Source organism: Carassius gibelio, chromosome B8 (assembly GCF_023724105.1).
Source record: "Carassius gibelio isolate Cgi1373 ecotype wild population from Czech Republic chromosome B8, carGib1.2-hapl.c, whole genome shotgun sequence".
In the NCBI taxonomy this organism is placed as follows: domain Eukaryota; kingdom Metazoa; phylum Chordata; class Actinopteri; order Cypriniformes; family Cyprinidae; genus Carassius; species Carassius gibelio.
In genome coordinates, this window is record NC_068403.1 from 4,821,427 (window position 1) to 4,840,924 (window position 19,498).

The 19,498-nt window shown below is 35.2% G+C and overlaps 1 protein-coding gene across 2 annotated transcripts in view; it reads right to left on the reverse strand.

Moving 5' to 3' along the window:
- The window catches only part of LOC127963329 (dedicator of cytokinesis protein 5), a 64,078-nt gene that overhangs the window by 22,753 nt on the left and 21,827 nt on the right, over positions 1–19,498 (reverse strand). The window contains exons 23-38 of one of the 2 annotated variants that reach the window (XM_052563175.1): positions 19,213–19,328; positions 18,757–18,823; positions 18,195–18,301; positions 17,967–18,103; positions 16,358–16,453; positions 15,994–16,092; positions 15,508–15,678; positions 7,993–8,093; positions 7,839–7,897; positions 7,437–7,591; positions 5,545–5,630; positions 4,674–4,830; positions 4,478–4,518; positions 4,295–4,385; positions 3,259–3,378; positions 2,515–2,604 (exon numbers count right to left, since the gene is read on the reverse strand). In XM_052563175.1, coding sequence (XP_052419135.1) covers positions 2,515–2,604; positions 3,259–3,378; positions 4,295–4,385; positions 4,478–4,518; positions 4,674–4,830; positions 5,545–5,630; positions 7,437–7,591; positions 7,839–7,897; positions 7,993–8,093; positions 15,508–15,678; positions 15,994–16,092; positions 16,358–16,453; positions 17,967–18,103; positions 18,195–18,301; positions 18,757–18,823; positions 19,213–19,328 — 1,693 coding nt within the window. Of the gene's footprint in view, positions 1–2,514; positions 2,605–3,258; positions 3,379–4,294; positions 4,386–4,477; positions 4,519–4,673; positions 4,831–5,544; positions 5,631–7,436; positions 7,592–7,838; positions 7,917–7,992; positions 8,094–15,507; positions 15,679–15,993; positions 16,093–16,357; positions 16,454–17,966; positions 18,104–18,194; positions 18,302–18,756; positions 18,824–19,212; positions 19,329–19,498 lie in introns of those variants that run through there. The other variant, XM_052563176.1, reaches the window with a different exon arrangement.

Genomic DNA, 19,498 nt, shown 5'->3' on the forward strand with positions numbered 1-19,498 from the left:
AATGTTCTTGAGATTCTGTGACTCATTTCACACATTCCTAGGTCACACAACAGCCTGTAATTTTGTCCTATACATTCATAAGTGGAGATGATTAAGTTCCAAGAATCCTTTTGTGTAAGCGTGGCTCTCTGAGTTCGATCTCTTCATTGTGATTCCTTCACTGCAGCTCTCAAATCTGTTTCAATAAATGGAAAGTCACAGATTTACAGTCAGAGTTACAGTCAAGAGAGTTTTCAGGGTTGGATTCACTCTTGGAACATAATAATTGTTTCCAACAAAATGTAAATTTTTTTCAGTAACTGAAATAAAGCTGATATACTCACTTTAATACAAAACAGAAATGTTGCCTTTGCAACTATCTGAAACTATTGAGTTTAAGTTAAAGTTCTAAAATATCTAGAGTTAAATTACATCTAGAACAGACAATAAAATAGAATAGAACAAAATAGAAAAAGAATAGAGAATGCTAGTGTTACAGGGTAAATAAATAAAGACAGCAAGAAGAGAGAACAGAAATAGAAATGATAGTGCTAGTGTAAGAGGGTCAAAGCTATTTTAGAGAGAGAGATGTGTTTCCAGCACATGTAGATTATATTATGCCATATTACTCTATTATAATACGTAAATGTATATTTTTCATCTGTAAATCTGTCTAATCCCTTATCTTATTTTTTTGTCTAGTTTATACACTTATATTAATAATTAATTTCGCACTTCATTCTTAATACTTTATATATTAATATTAATATTATTATTCCTATTGTTATTTTTCTATTGTTAATAAACATGTGCACTATTTGTAAGCAGCCAAGCTGCAATTGCTTTGGCTATTCAAACGTATAGATTTGTCATGCCACTAAATCACACTTTAAATTGAGTGAGAATAGAGTGTTAGTTTTAGAGGGTACATTTTTTACAACAAGTTAAAAGAAAACTAAGTACTGTATTTTTCGGACTATAAGTCACACCTGAGTATAAGTCGCATCAGTCCAAAAATACGTCATGACAAGGAAAAAAACATATAAGTCGCACTGGAGTATAAGTCGCATTTATTTAGAACCAAGAGAAAACATTACCGTCTACAGCCGCGAGAGGGCGCTATATGCTGCTCAGTGATAGACTACATGAGCACTGAGCAGCATAGAGCGCCCTCTGGCGGCTGGAGACGGTAATGTTTTCTGTTAGTTCATTTCTCTCGGTTCATGTCAAATTAATTTTGATAAATAAGTTGCACCTGACTATAAGTAGCAGGACCAGCCAAACTATGAAAAAAAGTGTGACTTATAGTCCGGAAAATACGGTAGTTACAATAGAAATAGAACAGAGAGTGCTAGTGTTAAAAGGTCAAGTGTAGATGGAAGAAATGTTTCTTTCTTAAAGACAACTAATGATTCAACTGAAATACAAAACAATTTAAGCTATCTGAAACTTAAAATTATAAAAATGACAAAAGCACACAGCAAAATCACTAACACTAGTATCAAATAGAATGAAAGAAATATTACAATATTAACAAATACTATAAATAATACTAAAACAGCTTACTACATTTATGGTTTTATGATGTTTTGTCATTTTTCAAGTTTGACAGCATCCCAATTGAATTGGAATATATGGGAAAAAATAACAGCCTGAACATTCTACTAATCTCAGTTTTGCTCCATCAGAAAAAAGAGAAAAGAAAAAAAAAGTAAATTATGAATGACATAAGGATGAGTGAATGACAGAATAAGTGTTTTTAAATGTTCTGTTGCTTTCAAATATTCTTAAAGGGACAGTCCATCCATTTCCTCAGTGGATCATAAAAGAAGAACATTTTGAAGACTGTAGGGAGGAAAAATACGATGAATGTCAATGAGAACAGAAACTGTTTGGTTACCAACAATCTTCAAAATTTCTTCTGTTTTCTGCAGAAGAATCAACATTTTGAGCATCATGAGGGTTATAAAATGACAGCTCTTCCATTTTTGGGTGAACTATCCCTTTAAGTTATGGCAGTTTTTACTGTACATTCCTTTTTTGCTATACAATTTCAAATCCGAGAAGAAATAAGTGAATTTACTTATACATTTTATGAAACACAGGACAAGGATAAGCTGAAAGCAGTTGTCCACCCAATTCATCGGCATCAACAGCAAAGTGCTCTGACTTAATTGAAGGCTTCTGCCAAGTGAGAACTTCACAGAGCCAAGGGCAGAACTGAGAGGAGAGTGTGTAACTGCTACAGAGCTGTTATCACACCAGAGTTTCCTTCCTCCTCTTGCTTGCAAATTGCCATTTTTATTTCCTGTGCAGAGTGACGGCTGCTACCCAGCAGACAGGGTTATGAGTTACAAACCCAAAATGTGAATAAATATGAAGTGCGTGAATCGAGACGAGCTCAAGGCACTAAAATGTTTGTACATCACAGAGCGTCTCCTGCTCTGGCAGAGGCTCGGGGAGGTTTGTCTGTGGCATTACCTTCAGATCATATTAACAGAGAAACAATGGGGATTTCTGACACGTCTGTCTTACCAGCAGTTGACTGAGCTCTATGAAATCAAACATTTGGTTTTCATGAAGTTTAACAAGTTGTTTGGCCATCTCGATGGCCTTCTCCCACATCTGTGGACAAAAGAACAAACAAGTTCAGAGTCTGGCTAATGAATGAGAACAGGAACAAAAATTAATTTAATTAATTAATTAATTAAAAATTAATTATTGTACTGAGAAACCAATATGACTTTCCTAATAAACGAAAAAAAAAAAAAAAAACTTGATGTAAACATTAACTGAAACAAATAATATAATATAAAAACAAACATTTTAATTCATCTAGTTTTCAGCATTTCTTATTTCTCTTTAGGTTAACCTAATCCACTAATAGAGTTACAAAATTTATATAAAACTATATAAAATTTAAATGTTATAATTTAATTATAATTTAATAATGACCCTGGACACTGGATTAATGATGCAGAAATGAAACATAAAATTACTTATTATTAAAATTGTTTAAAATTGTAATAATATTTACTTTTTTACTAAATGCTGCTCTTTTTATTAATTTCATTTATCCAAATAAATGCAGCCTTGGTGAGAATAACAGACTTCTTTTAAAAACATTACATAAATCTCACCAACCCCAAAATTTTGAATAATAATGTAGTTAAAATAGCAACTTTTCTGTTCTTTACAGTTGTCCTACCCTGAAAACTGTGAGCATGCAAAAGTCTAGCACTTGCATTAGATTTTTAGATGTACAAGCAAAGTTCATACTTTCCCCTTGTCCAGATTGCACATTATCTCCTGAAAAAGTCTTTCCTTTAGCTCTTGTTGCGTCCACCCCTGAGTTCCGTCCCTTGGGATCAGGTGGGGTGCACATGGCTTGTCGGACCACTAGAAAGAGATCGCACCATTCAGTCATGCTAATCTCACTGACCTCAGAGTCACCAAACTGTGTCACAAGGGCAACGCGCTTTTCAGTGCAGACAGTCAAATGCAAACAGACCAAGTTAACTTAGAATAATACGATTATTCGAATAAGAACCTGCTTGGTTAAAAAAAAAAAGGTCTTGCCATTTCCAAAATCTATGACATCCTTGTCAATGGAAAAATCTATATTTAAAATATTTTTGGATCAAAATGTGAATACATGCATATAATATTTCTGACATACTTTTTCATATGTATCATTTGTCATAATTGCATTTTATGACAGATTTTCTAAATAGTTTCTTATGACTAGACATGTGCTGGTTTAATTGTATTAAAATGTTTATTTATTTACTTTTTTTGTGCGTGTAATTTAACATTGTGATAATAGCATACATTGTGATTAAAGCTTCAGAAAAAAATGATACTGTCCCATGCCTAAAACATTTTATCAAAAGGCTTAGGATTAAATGTTTGCAATTACTGTCAAAGACAAATATGTATTGCAACCTACTGTACTTATGTTTTTTTTTTTATAAAAGTACGTTTAATAAAAAAAAAAAAGTCACGATTAGGACAGATATGAAATTAAAAGCAGCTCAAACTATGTATTTTTCTCAAAAGCTCAAATATAAAAAATTTTTTTTCCAAATATAAGATTTAATTTGCCAATTTTTTCGGTCACTACATATTTTTATACTCCTAGTTTGACTACTTTATTAATAAATGGAAAAAAATATTGTAAAGAATGTGTGTCTAAAATGTGGACTGTAAGTGTATTATATACTCTAATCTGCATTATACTGGCCATTGGTCCGCCTGCTTCCTAGATGTCTCTATCTAACATTAACAACAGTTAGTAATAGCACTAGGTCCAAACCTCCAACAGTTCAGCATGGAGCAGCAGAGTGTACGCAGCCTCAGTGTAGTTCTCACGGTCCAGATGTAGATCCCGTAACTTGTACAAATACCTAATGAAAGACCACAAAACACAGATCCATCCATTAGATTCATCCATGTGCCATCGGCAAGACAAGAAGTTTTAATCATCTGAAACACTCACCGGATATATATATCCTCTCTTTTCTTTTCTTTGTAAAAGTTCTGTGGACATGAGATGGAAGATACCGAGATGGGATTTAATTTGAAAGAAGACGTTTCTGAGCAACTGCTGACTGGATCCTGGCTGGTCTTTCAGCAGGTTGAGCACATAATAAGGTCCATTTCTAAATACTGCAGCTGTGTTTGAGAGTTCTCACCAGGACGTTGACGGTGCAGCTCATGCGGAGCTCAGGGCTCTCGTCATGGGTGATGGTGCGGTAAGCCAGCAGGTTCTCCAGGAGACTACTTAAGAGATACGCCAGCGCCTCACCGGACTGAGACAGATACCGGTGCCGCCGACAGTACTCCAACAGCCTGGACACAACACACACACACACACACAGAGAGAGTACACAAACAATGCACAGTTAGCCTAATGAAATATTACCCCAGTAAATGTATCAATAATTACATTTTCATTTACTACTTCAGTTAAAGTTAAAAAAAGCACTTGATTTTGAATGTACTTAAGTACTGATTTCCCAACCGTGTTTTTTTATTCTATTCAGCACTAGTCTGAATAGTTAGTACTAATAAGTTTAGTGCATATATTTAATATGCATTAATTTGCAAATAAGCAAACCTTTTTTATTTTTTACCAAAATGAATTCTATCAAAACATAAAACTTCAAAATAATAAAATACCAATTCAAGTAATAGATAATTCAACTGCGCAAACAAGTTAGCATGTATATATATGCAGAGAAAATAAAATGCACAAAGCTATACCATTTTAAGAGGAACGCTATGCAAACATGTTAGTTAAATTAGTTATATTAAACAGTTACAGGAAAGATGCATGGGCTTTGTGTAAATTTATAACACATACACAGTAACACAAATTGAAATATGACGACATTCAAGCATTTTAATGGGCATAAAGAGCATGTCCCTTTTACAGCAGATTTAGTTTTCAGATAGCTGACAGTGATCGTGATATTATTTTCAATAATCTTAAAATTAGTAACTTTTCTAAGTACATAACAATAAAAAGTGGCAGCATGTGTTAAGAGGGAAGAAGAATCTCACGTTTTCTCCAGCAAAATCTTGTATTGTTCATCTCCTCGGCCTCCTTCAACTTCCTGATCCAGCTTTGTGATTAGTTCATTCTCAAACTGCAAAGAACACAAATGCTTCATCAAACTTTCTGACCATCATGCAGAAGCCAAGGCGACATCTTATTTACATGAGTCACAAATTACATGCTTATTTTTCTGTAAAAATGCTTATTTTGTTGCAGGTGTCCTATTAGGGATACTAGAGTTGCAGATTTTAAAGAACACAAAAGACTTTTACTGTTTTCTTTGTATATCTCAGTGCACAAGCAAATGACGTGCTGTCACCATATGACTGATAATCCTGACAACTGACAACATGATTTGTATGTCCATTATTGATTTTTCTCTATTATGTATCAAACTGAAGTGTACTTTTTCTTGTGTATTTCCCACTTGTGATACAGTATTTGCTATTTTCAGAAAGTTAAATATTCATGTTATATTTTGGTTGCAAATCATAATCATAGTGCAGCATATTTAGGCAACTGCAAATATCATATCACTGGCTAAGAGACTGTTATGTTCATAGGTATACAAAGCATATAATTTCAAAATAATAGCACACAATATAAATTAAGGTATATACAATGTATAAAATATAACGTTAAATATTTATATGTATAATATTATAAAATAAACAGTACTTGTACAGCATTTGAAGTTGTGTTAAAATATAAAACAATGTTTTAGGGAAAAAACATCAATTAAAAATGAACAATATCATATTAGCATTAGTGCAAAATGTAAAAAAAAAAAAAAATTTATATATATATTATGGCTGTCAAAAATAGCGCGTTAACGGCGTTAATTAGTTTTTTGTCGTTAATTACGTCAAATTTTTTTACGCATTTCACGCATGCGCAGTGTGACAAATTATTCAGGTCAGGAAAGTCTCGTCGATCTCTGAATTCTCAAGATAGTAAAAAACAGCGGCGAGCGCCGCGACGAAAACACTGAAGAAGCTTAAGATTTTACCCCAGTTACTCTTAAATACATTAATGTCAAGCAGAGACGACTTTGGTAGTTGATACGCTGGAGCTTCTTCCTGTCATAGCGTCCTGTGTTTCACACTGCGCATGCGCAGAACGCCTACATGCAATGCAGCGAAAATTACAGCTGTTTGGGAAAGCATATGCATTTTTACTCGGTTTTACTGGCACTTGAAGCCTTCAGAACGTGAAAATATCGATGCTAAAGTATTGTGTCAGAGCAAATGAACACCTCCCAAAAACAAGAGTGCCCAGAGTGCTGCTTATGTGATGGTGGCGCATGTTTGTGTTTTTGAGTTAATTCTTTCGAGTTTCTCTATGCATAATTTCATAGATATGTGGCTATATTTAACCACTGGTTCACCTAAAACTCTTACACTATCTGTAGTTAAATGGCATGGTTTGATATAGTACTCAGGTAAATTTGATCTAAGTAAATGTTAAACTTTTGAAATTCAGAAAAAAAGAACCACATATTGATGAATCAATACATGAAAATATGTATCTGTGTCCTGTTATTTATCTTTTGGTATGCATTTCAGGAAAAAAAAATGGTTAGGACTCCGGTGTAATTGCAAATAGTGATGAATCCTGATTAATCCACTGAAAATTCTGATTAATTTGATTAAAAATTTTAATCATTTGACAGCCCTAATATATATATATATATATATATAAAAAAAATAGATAATAGATAAATATTTATGTACTTAAAATATTTTTAAGCTTTTGGATAAAACATTTAAAAAAAACTTGTCATAATGCATTCTTAATTTGTGACCAAATCACCAGCATAATGAATGTGAATAATCCCTAAGCACGTTGCCTAGTTAGACATCTTCTGCAGGTTTTGAAACACAGAAACAACCCTAACCTTCTGAAAGGTGTGGTCGGAGCTGAAGTGGTGTTCACACTGCATCATGTCAAAGAAGATGGGGATGGTGGCTTTCCTCAGCTCAGGCTCAGGCACTAACGTAGCTTGCAGGATCGGTCCCACCATCGCAGGGATGAACTTCATCTTATCTTGGCCTGGAAGTGACATGACATCAAAAATAGCCCTAATTCCTTAAGGAAATCAAAAAACTTATATATGCACTCTGTCTCAACCAATAAAGACAAACACTTTAATAGTGATTTCACCTTCCATACAAAAAGCCATTTGACCAAAAAGAAAGTTCTTTGGGACATTCTGTAAAAATTCCTCTCTACTTTCAGCCACTTTTGTAATTGTGTTCACTGTTTCTAACATATAAGAAGCACAGGAAAGAGCTTTTACCAAGATTGTTCCACATATCTCTCAGCTTGAAGCCGATGCTTTTCCGCATGTCTCCGTACCTGTTTAAATTTTTAGAAACTCAATTTAAGATGTCAGCCTTTCAAATTAAATGAGCAAAAACCAACGACAATGTACCCACAGGTCTAATACTCACTTGTTGAGAATCTTGTTGCGTTTCTCGAGTGAGAAAGTCTCCAGCTGTAAGGCCTTGTGGGTAATGAAGGCAATGATCAGGTGAAAATAGTTGTTCCAAAGCTATTGAGGAAAAACAACAGGAAATCATCAGGATATATATATATATATATATATATATATGAAGAGTTCAGATGCAAAAGACTAAGTGCCATCTGAAATTTTCTTCTAAAATTAGAATATTTAATCAGGCTTCTATATTTATGTTCAGTTATTTCACTTAATTGCATAGAAAGGCACCTATATACATTGACGGATGAACTGTTACTTCTTCTACAGTCAGAAATCTGGGTGTTATATTAGACAGCAATTTGTCTTTTGAAAATCATATTTCCCATGTTACAAAAACTGCATTCTTCCATCTTAGAAACATTGCCAAGCTACGAAACATGTTATCTGTTTCTGATGCAGAAAAGCTAGTTCATGCATTCATGACCTCTAGACTGGACTATTGTAATGCACTTCTAGGTGGTTGTCCTGCTTCTTCAATAAACAAGCTACAGGTAGTCCAAAATGCAGCAGCTAGAGTCCTTACGAGGTCAAGAAAATATGATCATATTACCCCAATTTTACAGTCTCTGCACTGGCTACCTATTAAGTTCCATATCAGTTACAAATTATCATTACTTACCTTTATTCTTTAGCTTAGGTTAAAATAATTAATTTTACTTTGTTGGAACAGCAGCTATGCTAATGATGTCTCTATTTGTTGATTTACATCCCGTGGTAACTAGGATTTACACAAGCTCTGGATCCAGAACACCTGAGAAGAGATGATGCTGACCCTCAGAGGACCTCAGATGATGCTAACCCTGAATCAACAAACAGAACTAACAATTATTGCTACAAGTGTGACTGCATCATATATTAATTATTAATAATATGAATATTGTTCATCATCTGGCTGACTACGTCTTGTATACATTTTTCTACAAATCCTGTCATACGTGCACAAACTGACAGTCACCACTTATAAGCTACTACTAAATATTGTAGAGTTCTGTAAAGTTGATTTGTAAGGATTTGTATTGTAAAAAGCGCTATACAAATAAACTTGAATTGAACCTATACATTGCCATTAGAGTAAAATTACTGAACATAAACATATGAGCCTGATTTAAAAAAAAAAAAAAAATGCTAATTTTAGATGAAAATTACAGATGGCACTTGGAGGCTTTTGCATCTGAACTCTTCATATCTCTCTCTCTCTCTCTCTCTCTCTCTCTCTCTCTCTCTCTCTCTCTCTCTCTTTCTCTACCTCTCTCTCTCTCTTTCTCTACCTCTCTGTCTCTCTCTCTCTCTCTCTCTCTCTCTACCACTCTCTCTCTCTCTCTCTCTCTCTACCTCTCTCTCTCTCTCTCTCTCTCAATTCAAATGAGCTTTATTGGCATGACTTGCACAGTATTGCCAAAGCATTGTACATTACATGAATAAGGAATAAACAATTATATAATACATAAAACAAAAACAGATTCGTAAAATAATTAAGTATATGTATACTTTCTCCTTTTTTTCTTCAAACGAGAAACAAGTAAAAGACAACAACAAATAACAAAAAAAATAAAAATAAAATAAATACAGTACATGTAAGAAATGCTCTTGCTTCAGTTTTGTCCACTGGCTGACAGTCTTAGTTTGTGACAGGCTGATACATATCTTGCTGCTGTTGTGATCATTTTGGAATTTTCCCCTAAAATGTGATTTAATTTTTCTGTATTTGGTAATGTCATAAATTTTGGTTTAATATGTTGGAATTTGTGAAAATATGCAGCTCTTATGTTCTGATAGTAATCACAGTGTAGTAAGAAGTGTTCCTCTGTCTCCAGCTCTCTCTGAGAGCACAGTGAACACACTCTCTGCTCTCTCGGCTGCCATCTCTGTCTGTGTCGTCCTCTCTCTACAGCCAGACAGTGATCGCTCAGTCTGTATTTTGTAAGTGTTTTTCTTAATTTGGGATCTTTTACACAGCTCAGGTATTCTGCTGGTTTATAATCTTTCTTCAGGTCTAAGTACAGCTCCATCTTCTTCTGTGATTTAGTAGCATGTTTCCAGTAGGTGATGTAATTCTGTTTTTGTAACTGGATAATTTGGTTTGGCCGGATGGTGCTGTGCTGGTCTGGCTGTAGTTTGAGCATCAGCTGTGAGAGAGCGCTCCTCTGCAGGTTCTGCTCCTGACACCGCAGGGCTTCAGCCTGGTATGAGCTCGGCTCGCTGCGCTTCAGGTGCTGGTAGAACTTCACCGCTCTCTTTTGGATATTGATCAGCAAGGGGTATTGTCCTAATTCAGCTCTGCACGAGTTGTTTGGGGTTGATCTGTTTACTTTTAGGATATTTTTACAAATTTGTGTATGCAGAGTTTCGATTTCTTCTTTTTCCCATTTTGAAAAATCTTGGGTTTTTAGAGGTCCCCATATCTCGCTGCCATACAGAGCAATTGGTTCAATTATTGATTTTAGGATTTTTAGCCAGGTTTGAATTGGAATTTCATGTCGAATAGTGTTTTTAATCATGTAGAAGATTCTCAGTGCTTTTGCCTTCAGTTCATTCACAGCCAGATTAAAGTTCCCTGTAGAACTCAGTTTTAGTTCCAGATAGGTGTATTCATGGGTGTGTTGGAGGACTTGGTTTCCTGCTCGAAAGATGTATTTATTTTCCCTACATCTGGATCTGTTTTGAAAAATCATTATTTTAGTTTTTGCGAGGTTAATTTTGAGAGCCCACGTTTGACTGAATGTCTGTACGACGTCGAGGAGCTGCTGTAGTCCCTCTTTTGTTTTTGACAGAATCACTAAATCATCTGCAAAGAGGAGACATTTAACTTCTGATTGCGTCAGGGTTGGGCCGGGGGCAGTCGAATTATTTAAGGCTTTGGCTAATTCGTTGATATATATGTTAAATAGAGTGGGGCTCAATGGGCAACCTTGTCTGACTCCTCGTTGTTGGGAGAAAAATTCTGTTCGCTTATTTCCTATTTTTACAGCACATGTATTGTTTTTATACATGGAGCTTATCAAATCAAATGTTTTCCCTCCAATCCCATTCTCCAGGAGTTTTAGGAAGAGTCCTTCATGCCAGATCGAGTCGAAAGCCTTCTCAAAGTCAATAAAGCAAGCAAAGATTTTGGATTTATTTTGGTATACATGTCGATCAATGATAGTGTGGAGGGTGTAGATGTGGTCCGATGTTCTGTGTTTGGGCAGAAATCCAATTTGCCTTTTGTCTAGGATTTTGTGGGTTTTGAGAAAGTTTTGCAATCTCATATTAATAATCGAACAGAATATTTTCCCCAGATTGCTATTGACACATATGCCTCTGTAATTGTTTGGCTCATATTTGTCTCCTTGTTTAAAGATTGGTGTAATTAGGCCTTGGTTCCAGGTGTCGGGGAAAAATCCTACTCTCAAAACAAGGTTGAATAATTTGATTATTGCAGTTTTGAATTGGTCATTGGTGTATTTTAACATTTCGTTTAATATTCCGTCGATGCCACATGCCTTGTTGGGTTTTAGCACATGTAGTCTATCTGTAAGCTCATTTACTGTGATTGGAAAGTCCAAGGGGTTCTGATTGTCTTTAATCTTTTCTTTCAGTATTTCTAATTTGGTTTTTAATTCATTTCGAGCAGGATTTGTTTCAGTTGTTTTGTACAGATTTTCAAAGTGTGTCCTCCATATGTTCCCGTTTTGAATGGCCAATTCTTCTTTTTGTGCTCTATAGAGAGTGTTCCAGTTGTTCCAGAAGTTATTGGTATTTATTGATTCCTGCATTGCTTGAAATAATTGTTCTGTATGCTCTTCCTTTTTTACTCTTAGAGTTTGTTTGTACAGTCTAAGGGCTTCGTGATACTGATGGCGGAGTTCTTCATTGTCAGGATCTCTGTGTTTTTGATTTGAAAGATTTCGTACTGTCATTCTAATTCTTTTACACTCTTCGTCAAACCACTTCTCATTGGTGTTTTTTGGTTTTCTTTTTAATGATTTTTTTCAAATTGCTCATGGAAGCTGATTGGTGGAATATATCTGTAATGTCCTTTAGTGCCAGATTTATGCCTACTTTATTTTGTGGATATGTGTTCATTATAAATTTGTCTAATAGTAATTTGATTGTTTGACTTTCTAATGCATTCTGATAATTTTCTGTGCTGTTATTTGTCCACTTGTAGGGTGGTTGCTGCTTCAGTAAATGAGAGGGCTGTCTGTGTGATTCGTTGCTATGAGTTGGTCTTAAATAGAGTGTAATGTTACAGTGGTCTGACAGAGGGGTTTGAGGACTGACTGTGAATGCTCTGAGATGCACTGGGTCAATGTCTGTGAAGAAGTAATCTACAGTACTGTTGCCCAAGAAAGAATTAAAGGTGTAACAACCAAAAGAGTCTCCTCGTATGCGACCGTTCACTATATACAGGCCCAGTGACCGACAGAGCTCTAGAAGGCTTCTCCCACTTTTGTTTGTTGATTTGTCATAATTGTTTCTTAGCTGGTATGAGGGCAGAGAGTGGCTGGTGTTTGTGATATATTTGTCTCCCTGTGTGTTGACAAAGTCTGGTTCATTTCCGGTTCTGGCATTTAGATCGCCACACATTAACACATTTCCTTTAGTCTGGAAATGGCTAATCTCATCCTGCAGGATGGAGAAGGTTTCTTCACTGTAATAGGGGGACTCAGCTGGGGGAAGGTATATAGCACACAAGAATATGGGACGTTCTCTCTCTCTCTCTCTCTCTCTCTCTCTCTCTCTCTCTCTCTCTCTCTCTCTCTATATATATATATATATATATATATATATATATACACACACACACACACACACACACACACACATTTATAATGCACAAACCATGCATAAGTAAAGTTTAATACTTGTTATACATTGTGTCAATAGAGATCTGTAAATAGTGATTAAAAAATAGGATTTACTGAGGGAAATCAATATTTATGACTTCATTATTTTGAGAACAGAAATGTCCTTGTTTCGATCACTGCAATAAAGCTCAGAAACAGTGGCAAATGCTTTTAAATGATTTCAATGTGTTCTGGGTTACATAAATCACAGATGAGTAAGGCCCAGTCTTGCTTTGATCATTTGGACAATTAGTTTGTATTGATATACTGTAATGCAGTTGCTTTTGTTTTAATTGACTGAGGTCTTACGGGGGAAATATTTCGGATGCACAGGGTGTTGAATGAATGGTAACCAAGCAACAGAAAGTTTAGCAGTTGGGTATTTTTCAAAAGCGTTGTTATAAAAGATGATATTTTCCAAATGCCTAAAGTGCAGGAGGCTTCCAGTGGGTGCAAAATCCATACGCTTCCCCAAAAGATCAACACAAATGAGTATCATAAAAACATGTTATATAAGAGCATGCTCTTAAAAAGTGTTCAAATGATTCACAGAAATGCCCTAACATTATTCTCCCGTAAAACAATTACATGCACAGGACAACTTCACACTTACTGCATTCAGAGATATTCAGAGCGCTTAAATGATCTGTGATCAAATAACTACTGCACAGTGTCACACACAGAACATTTCTTCATTATTATTATTTTTTTTTTATCTCTGGTGTCTTGTTATAATGTTTTGCACCAAAAACAACCATTAATTAGATTTTCATGACCATTTTCTACAATCTCTCAGACCATTAGGATTATAAAGGATATGAATTCCCAGTTCACATATTAAATAAGAAACAACACTTTGCTGTTTACACATGATGTGGTCATGTGTTTGCTATTGCATCTAATACATTACATTGTGGCAAAATCCATGCAGGATCTGTCAAGATCAGACTGAAATGATCAAAATCTTATTAAATTAATTTCAGCTACTGATTTCAGATGGTCAAATGCATGTCATGTTTAATGATCTAGAACACATTCTGACAGTGAGCTTTAGAGACACCTGATTGAATATTTAATAACTATGGCAGAATGACTTTCTGGTAGAAAAAGAACCATAGGTTTATATTTGTGCTTTCGGGATACATATTTATCCAAAGTGCACAACAAATGTACATATTTTAACCTCTCTGTTAGATGCCATCTTGAATACACCCATGTGAGACACCCCTGCTTCTGAAGGGTCTATGCTGCCTTCAACAGTCAAGCAAATGAAGTACAGGCAGGTGTTAGCAGGTGGGATGTGGTGCAGACATTGGATTTGGACGTGTCTCGAGGCTTTCCTGCTTCAATTTACTGCATGTGAAAGCAGAATTCTTCAAATTAAGGATTCATTAGTGCTGTTTTTAGGATTGGGATGGAAGCACAAGTTCAAGCACAAGGTCTTACAATAATGGATTGTTCAACATCTTTAATGTGGAGGGATAGTTTGCTGTATTCATGTGAATCAATTCACAAAAGGAAAGAGAGTTTTCTTTGTGAAAATTCCACCACCTACTCCACAAAAAAACATCTGTGGCATCCAACCTTTCATTCCTCACATGTACCATTTAATTAAAAACAACAATAAAATCGTTCTAAAGGTTGAAGTGGGCTCCAACTCTTCAACTCTTCAAGTGATTATTCAGATGCAGTTTTACTCACGGTATAATGCAGTAAATGGTTGGAAATAATATTTCATATCTTCCATTCATTATTTGTAGGACGCCAGCCACCCAATGTGTTTTTAAATATGTTTTTCCTCTTTATGTCGAGTTCATAGCAAGATATAGAAGTGAATGTAAAATTAAAAGTGAATTCATGAAAGCATGAAAACACCAGTGTAGCCTAATTTAATAAAACAAATCGGAAAGATGACTGACTCACGTAACTTAAACTAAAGCAAATACAGTGCTCTGTCACGTAACGCCATATTAAAGTGAGTGAAAAATGCATTATAAAGACATGTTTGTATTTCACTATAAACTTGACTCTCAGTTGTCCCAATCCTGGCTAATATACTCTCAAAATATTATACTTTTAATCTCGTATTTGCTACAAATTAAATCTCAAAACACGTCAACTTTATTCTCGCAGTATTTATTTTTATTTTTATTATAATTATCTTGTAGTATTTATTTTATTAGAAATGTGTTATTCTCTAAACATTCAGACATTATTCTTGTAGTATTTCGACTTCTCGTAATCTTAGATTTTTTTAATATGGCATTAAAACACCATCTAGGTTTTCAGGATTCTTTGAAAAACTGAAAGTTAAAAAAATAATGGCATTTATGCAGAACTCTTCTGTAAATTATAAACACCTTACTATTGCTTCTTATCAAATGAATGCATCTTTACTGAATAAAAGTATACATTTATCTTACACACTATACATTTTTTGAAAAACAACATCAGACAACACTTGCCATCTTCCAGTTGAAAAAAATGGAACTGGTTCTGATTCAGTTGCCTTCAGAACAACATTGGTAATCACTGCTTTTTAAGGCATTGAGGCTTGGCCAATATAGGAGCATGACTGTTTGTTTTTTTGGTAATTGTGTACTTGAAACCCCATTACGACTCCTTGTTAAACTGACCTGCAAGTGGAAGTGAGCGGAGTCCAGGAAGTATTTGTTGAGAACATCCGAGTACTGGTCAATCGCCCGCAGAAAGACTTTCATTTGATGAAGATTCATGATCATCCAGTCGGGCGGAAACACGTTGCCCATCAGGTTTTTGAACATGATGAAAGTCTCCATTAGAAAATCCTAAAAGCACAGATTCTTGTTGTTAAGAGCATGTACTTGCATGCAGAGGAAAACTAAGTTTAGATGCAGGCTGGTGAAATTACATTTGTGTTCCGCAAGGATATGACTGAGCAGGAAAAACAGACGCTAATTTGAAGCTGTGCTCATCTCATTCTGCTATTAAACCCTGACTCACTTCAACAGACGACAGGGAACAGAGCCACATGCGTCGCATCAGTCAGCTGTGTAAAAGGTGGATTATTTATAACTTAACTCTCAGAGCACGGAAGGCTCTGCAATGATGGATGGGGCCTGCGGAGAGAGCGGGAGACTTACGATAATGTCCTGTCTGGTTTTGAAGGTGCTGATGTATTGTGCGTAATGTGCGTCTTCCATTTGTTTCAGGATAGCGGTCATGCATGCCAGGTAGTGGCCCTGTGTCCAGAGGAAGAGAAGAAATAATCAATAACTTTACATGTGCTGCCCACACTGCTGAGAAAACTCATAGCCACGGGCCTGGGCAAAGAAATAAACAAGTTAAGTTCAGTGGTCCAGACTGCTGTTGTTATGAGTTTCAGAAGGTGTGTGGGTTTCAGCGCTGTGCAGTCGAAACAACAGCAGCTTTGACAGGAAACTAAGTTGATTTAGCTCTGTTAAATCTTTCTACAGCACTCTATTTTGTGGCGTGCCAATATCTTACTATGAACGGAGAGTCCAAACTCAGGTTGATGACCGTACGGTTGACCCTCCGCAAGAGACGGTCCACGATTAACTTCACATGACCGGATGTGGGACCCTGAAAGCGTAAATAAGGTGAATGAGATGCATTGAAGGATTCTTGAATGAACCCAGAAATGACTCCCTCTCTTAAACAAACAGCGGTGCAACTTCAGATGACCTTATTTTGGAGATTTGCAGCATAACTGTTCCAGCAAAGAGATGCTCACAAGTCACAAAAGTCTGACCTGAAATGTCTGCCTGTCTCAATACATATCAACCGAAATGTCAACCGATCTTGAATGCACACCTCATATTAACAAACCAGCAAAATGCATCATGGTTGAAAAATCATGTCTGTAAGCATATAAAGTCATTCAGTCTCATGTAGCCAGACCAAGTCTTTACTGCTCGCCAATGATGCATTTATTTGCTAATAAATACAGTAAAAACAGTAATATTGTGTAATATTATCATCATGTAAAATAAAGGTTTTGTAATATATTTCAAAATGCAATTTATTCCTGTAAAGACAAAGCTGAACAGCTCCAGCCTTCAGTGTCACATGATCATTCAGAAATCATTTTAATATGCTAGTCAATATTGAGTTGTGCTGCTTCATATATTTGTGTTGAATAAAAGTACTGATTTAATTGTTCTTGCACATTCATTTTTGAGATTTGCAAACTAAAAATGGTTTTCTGAGATTGTGACTTCTGTTCGACATTAGCTAGTTGACAAGAGAGCAAAATTTGCTACAGCATTAATGTAAGAAAGTGTTGAAAATGACAAAGCAGTCATTAATGTTTTATGAAAATAAAATAAGAGTAAATAAATAAACAATAATTAAATATAATGTACTTATTAAAAAGAAATTACATTTATTTATTACCCTTCGCAATATTTTTTTTTAAAGAGATACCGATACATTTATTCAGCAAGTATGCATTATATTAATAAAAAGTGAGAGTAAAGACTTTTACAAAACATTTAAATAAATGCTGTTCTTTTTATTTATTTAATTCTAATCAATTATTTAGTTTTGCCATCACAGGAATAAATTAAATTTTAAAGTACATTTAAATAGAAAAAAATTAGCTGTGTAATAATTTTTCATAAAACTACTGTTTCTATTGCATTTGTAATCAATCAAATTGCAGCCTTGATGAGCATAAAAGACTTTTCAAAGTATTACAAAAATATTCCCGACCACAAACTTTTGTAGCACATTTTTTACATGTACTATATAACAAAAAAAAGTCTATATTTATATCAAATATTAAAAATGCATAGATAAATCAATATCTATCATTCTTTTTTAGCGGGGGGCCAGTGTACATTTTCAGCGAGGAAGTAAAAATGACTGAGCCTTATTGTAAAAACCGGACTGAATAATTGATTAGGAATGTGTAAGCACATCTCTGTTTCCCAGTGGACTGATAAAACCTGTACTCCCTGACTCCTGGAAATTGCAGAAAGCCAGCCAATTACTTTGGCTCCTGCGGTTTTGCTCATCAGATGGTCTGAGGCAGAAATAAAACTCCTCATAACTTGCCGAAGTTGTTAGGGATCCTCAACCGCTTCAAGCTCACCATGTCTTTGCAGTCCAGCATGTCCAGGACGGTGCTCAGCAGCTGGACACAAGCCTCCAGATCGGGTTTGTTGGAGCGATCGTCCAGCTGCCCACTCAACTGATCTGTGATCAGAGGCAACAAAACATCTCTGCAGTCTAAAAGCACAAGAGAGAAAATGAGAGGGGTGGATGATACACAGCTTTTAGTGTGAATTATATGTTGACCTGAACGGCTGTCAAGTCCTACCTGGCTGTTTGAACAGGTTACTCTCAACAATTTTCACCAGACAGCCCAGCTTCTGCCTCACCATCTGAAATTCTGGAATGCTTTCAATGAACTTCGCCAGCTGAACACTGTGAGAGAACGAAAGGTTTCCACAAAAATGTTAAGTAATAACATTGTACACAAAACGTAAGTAAGAGAGGAAGAATCCATAAGCAATGACATCAATTTTTTCATCTGAGATACACTACTACACTGGTCTTCAAACTGTTAAAGATGTCAAGATCTACAGCACCAAAGACCCTCCGTAAATCAGCTCAAATAATAAACTGTTTTCACTGATTTATCAAGCATACAAGTTTCACATTACTGTATTTTAACCATCAGGAACACTGGTGCAATTCATTAGCAATTATACGTGCCTTACTGTAACCATGATTTATGCATTATATATATATGACTTTATTTGTATTTATTTATTCAGATTATGGTAAACAACAGTATGCCACAAATTTGTTTCAAAACCAAATCTATAAACTGGTGACTAGATGTTTGACAGCAATGCGATATACATTATTCACTTTACCTGAGCTCTACAGCGTCAAAGACCTTCTGCAAGTCATTGATGATGGTGGGAAGATATTTCAAGATTGCTCCCTAGGAAAAAAGCAGATAAACAGGAAGTTCACAACATATATAGTGGAAACACAAAACATTTTAAAACATAAATACAATTTCTATTTGAGTTTATTTTAAGAAGTAATTTATTCCGAGCAAAGCTGTATTTTCAGCTTCATTACTCCAGTCTTCAGTGTCACATGATCCTTCAGAAATTATTCAAATCAACAAGCAATCATTCTAATCAACAATGAATACAAAAATTGAACAGAATTTATCTCAACTGTCACTTTTGATCATCTTTATTCATAGGAGTATTAATTTCTTTGAAAATAAATGAAAGTGGATTTTCCAAATCTCTCTTTTCACCAAAGGTATCCTTTAACGTTTCTTCTAAACGTCTATGATTTATCCATGTAGAAACCTGCCTTTATCTTAACTCCTTCATCCAGAGGTCTGTCCATCAGATTGCTGATAGAAAGAAATAAAGTCCGAATGGAGTCGAGAAACTGCCCTCCATCTTCACTTTTCCCATAAAACCTAACAAACAACAAACAGAAAAAGGAACAATTTTAAAGAACATTTGAGTGGAAACATCAGTGCAACGAATGTAAGGTGTTGTGGGTAGATGCCAGGGCGTTAAAAAATGATTTCATATCATTTTTGTCTGTAGCACAAACAGTGTGGGATGAGGTAGGCATTTATTCAAC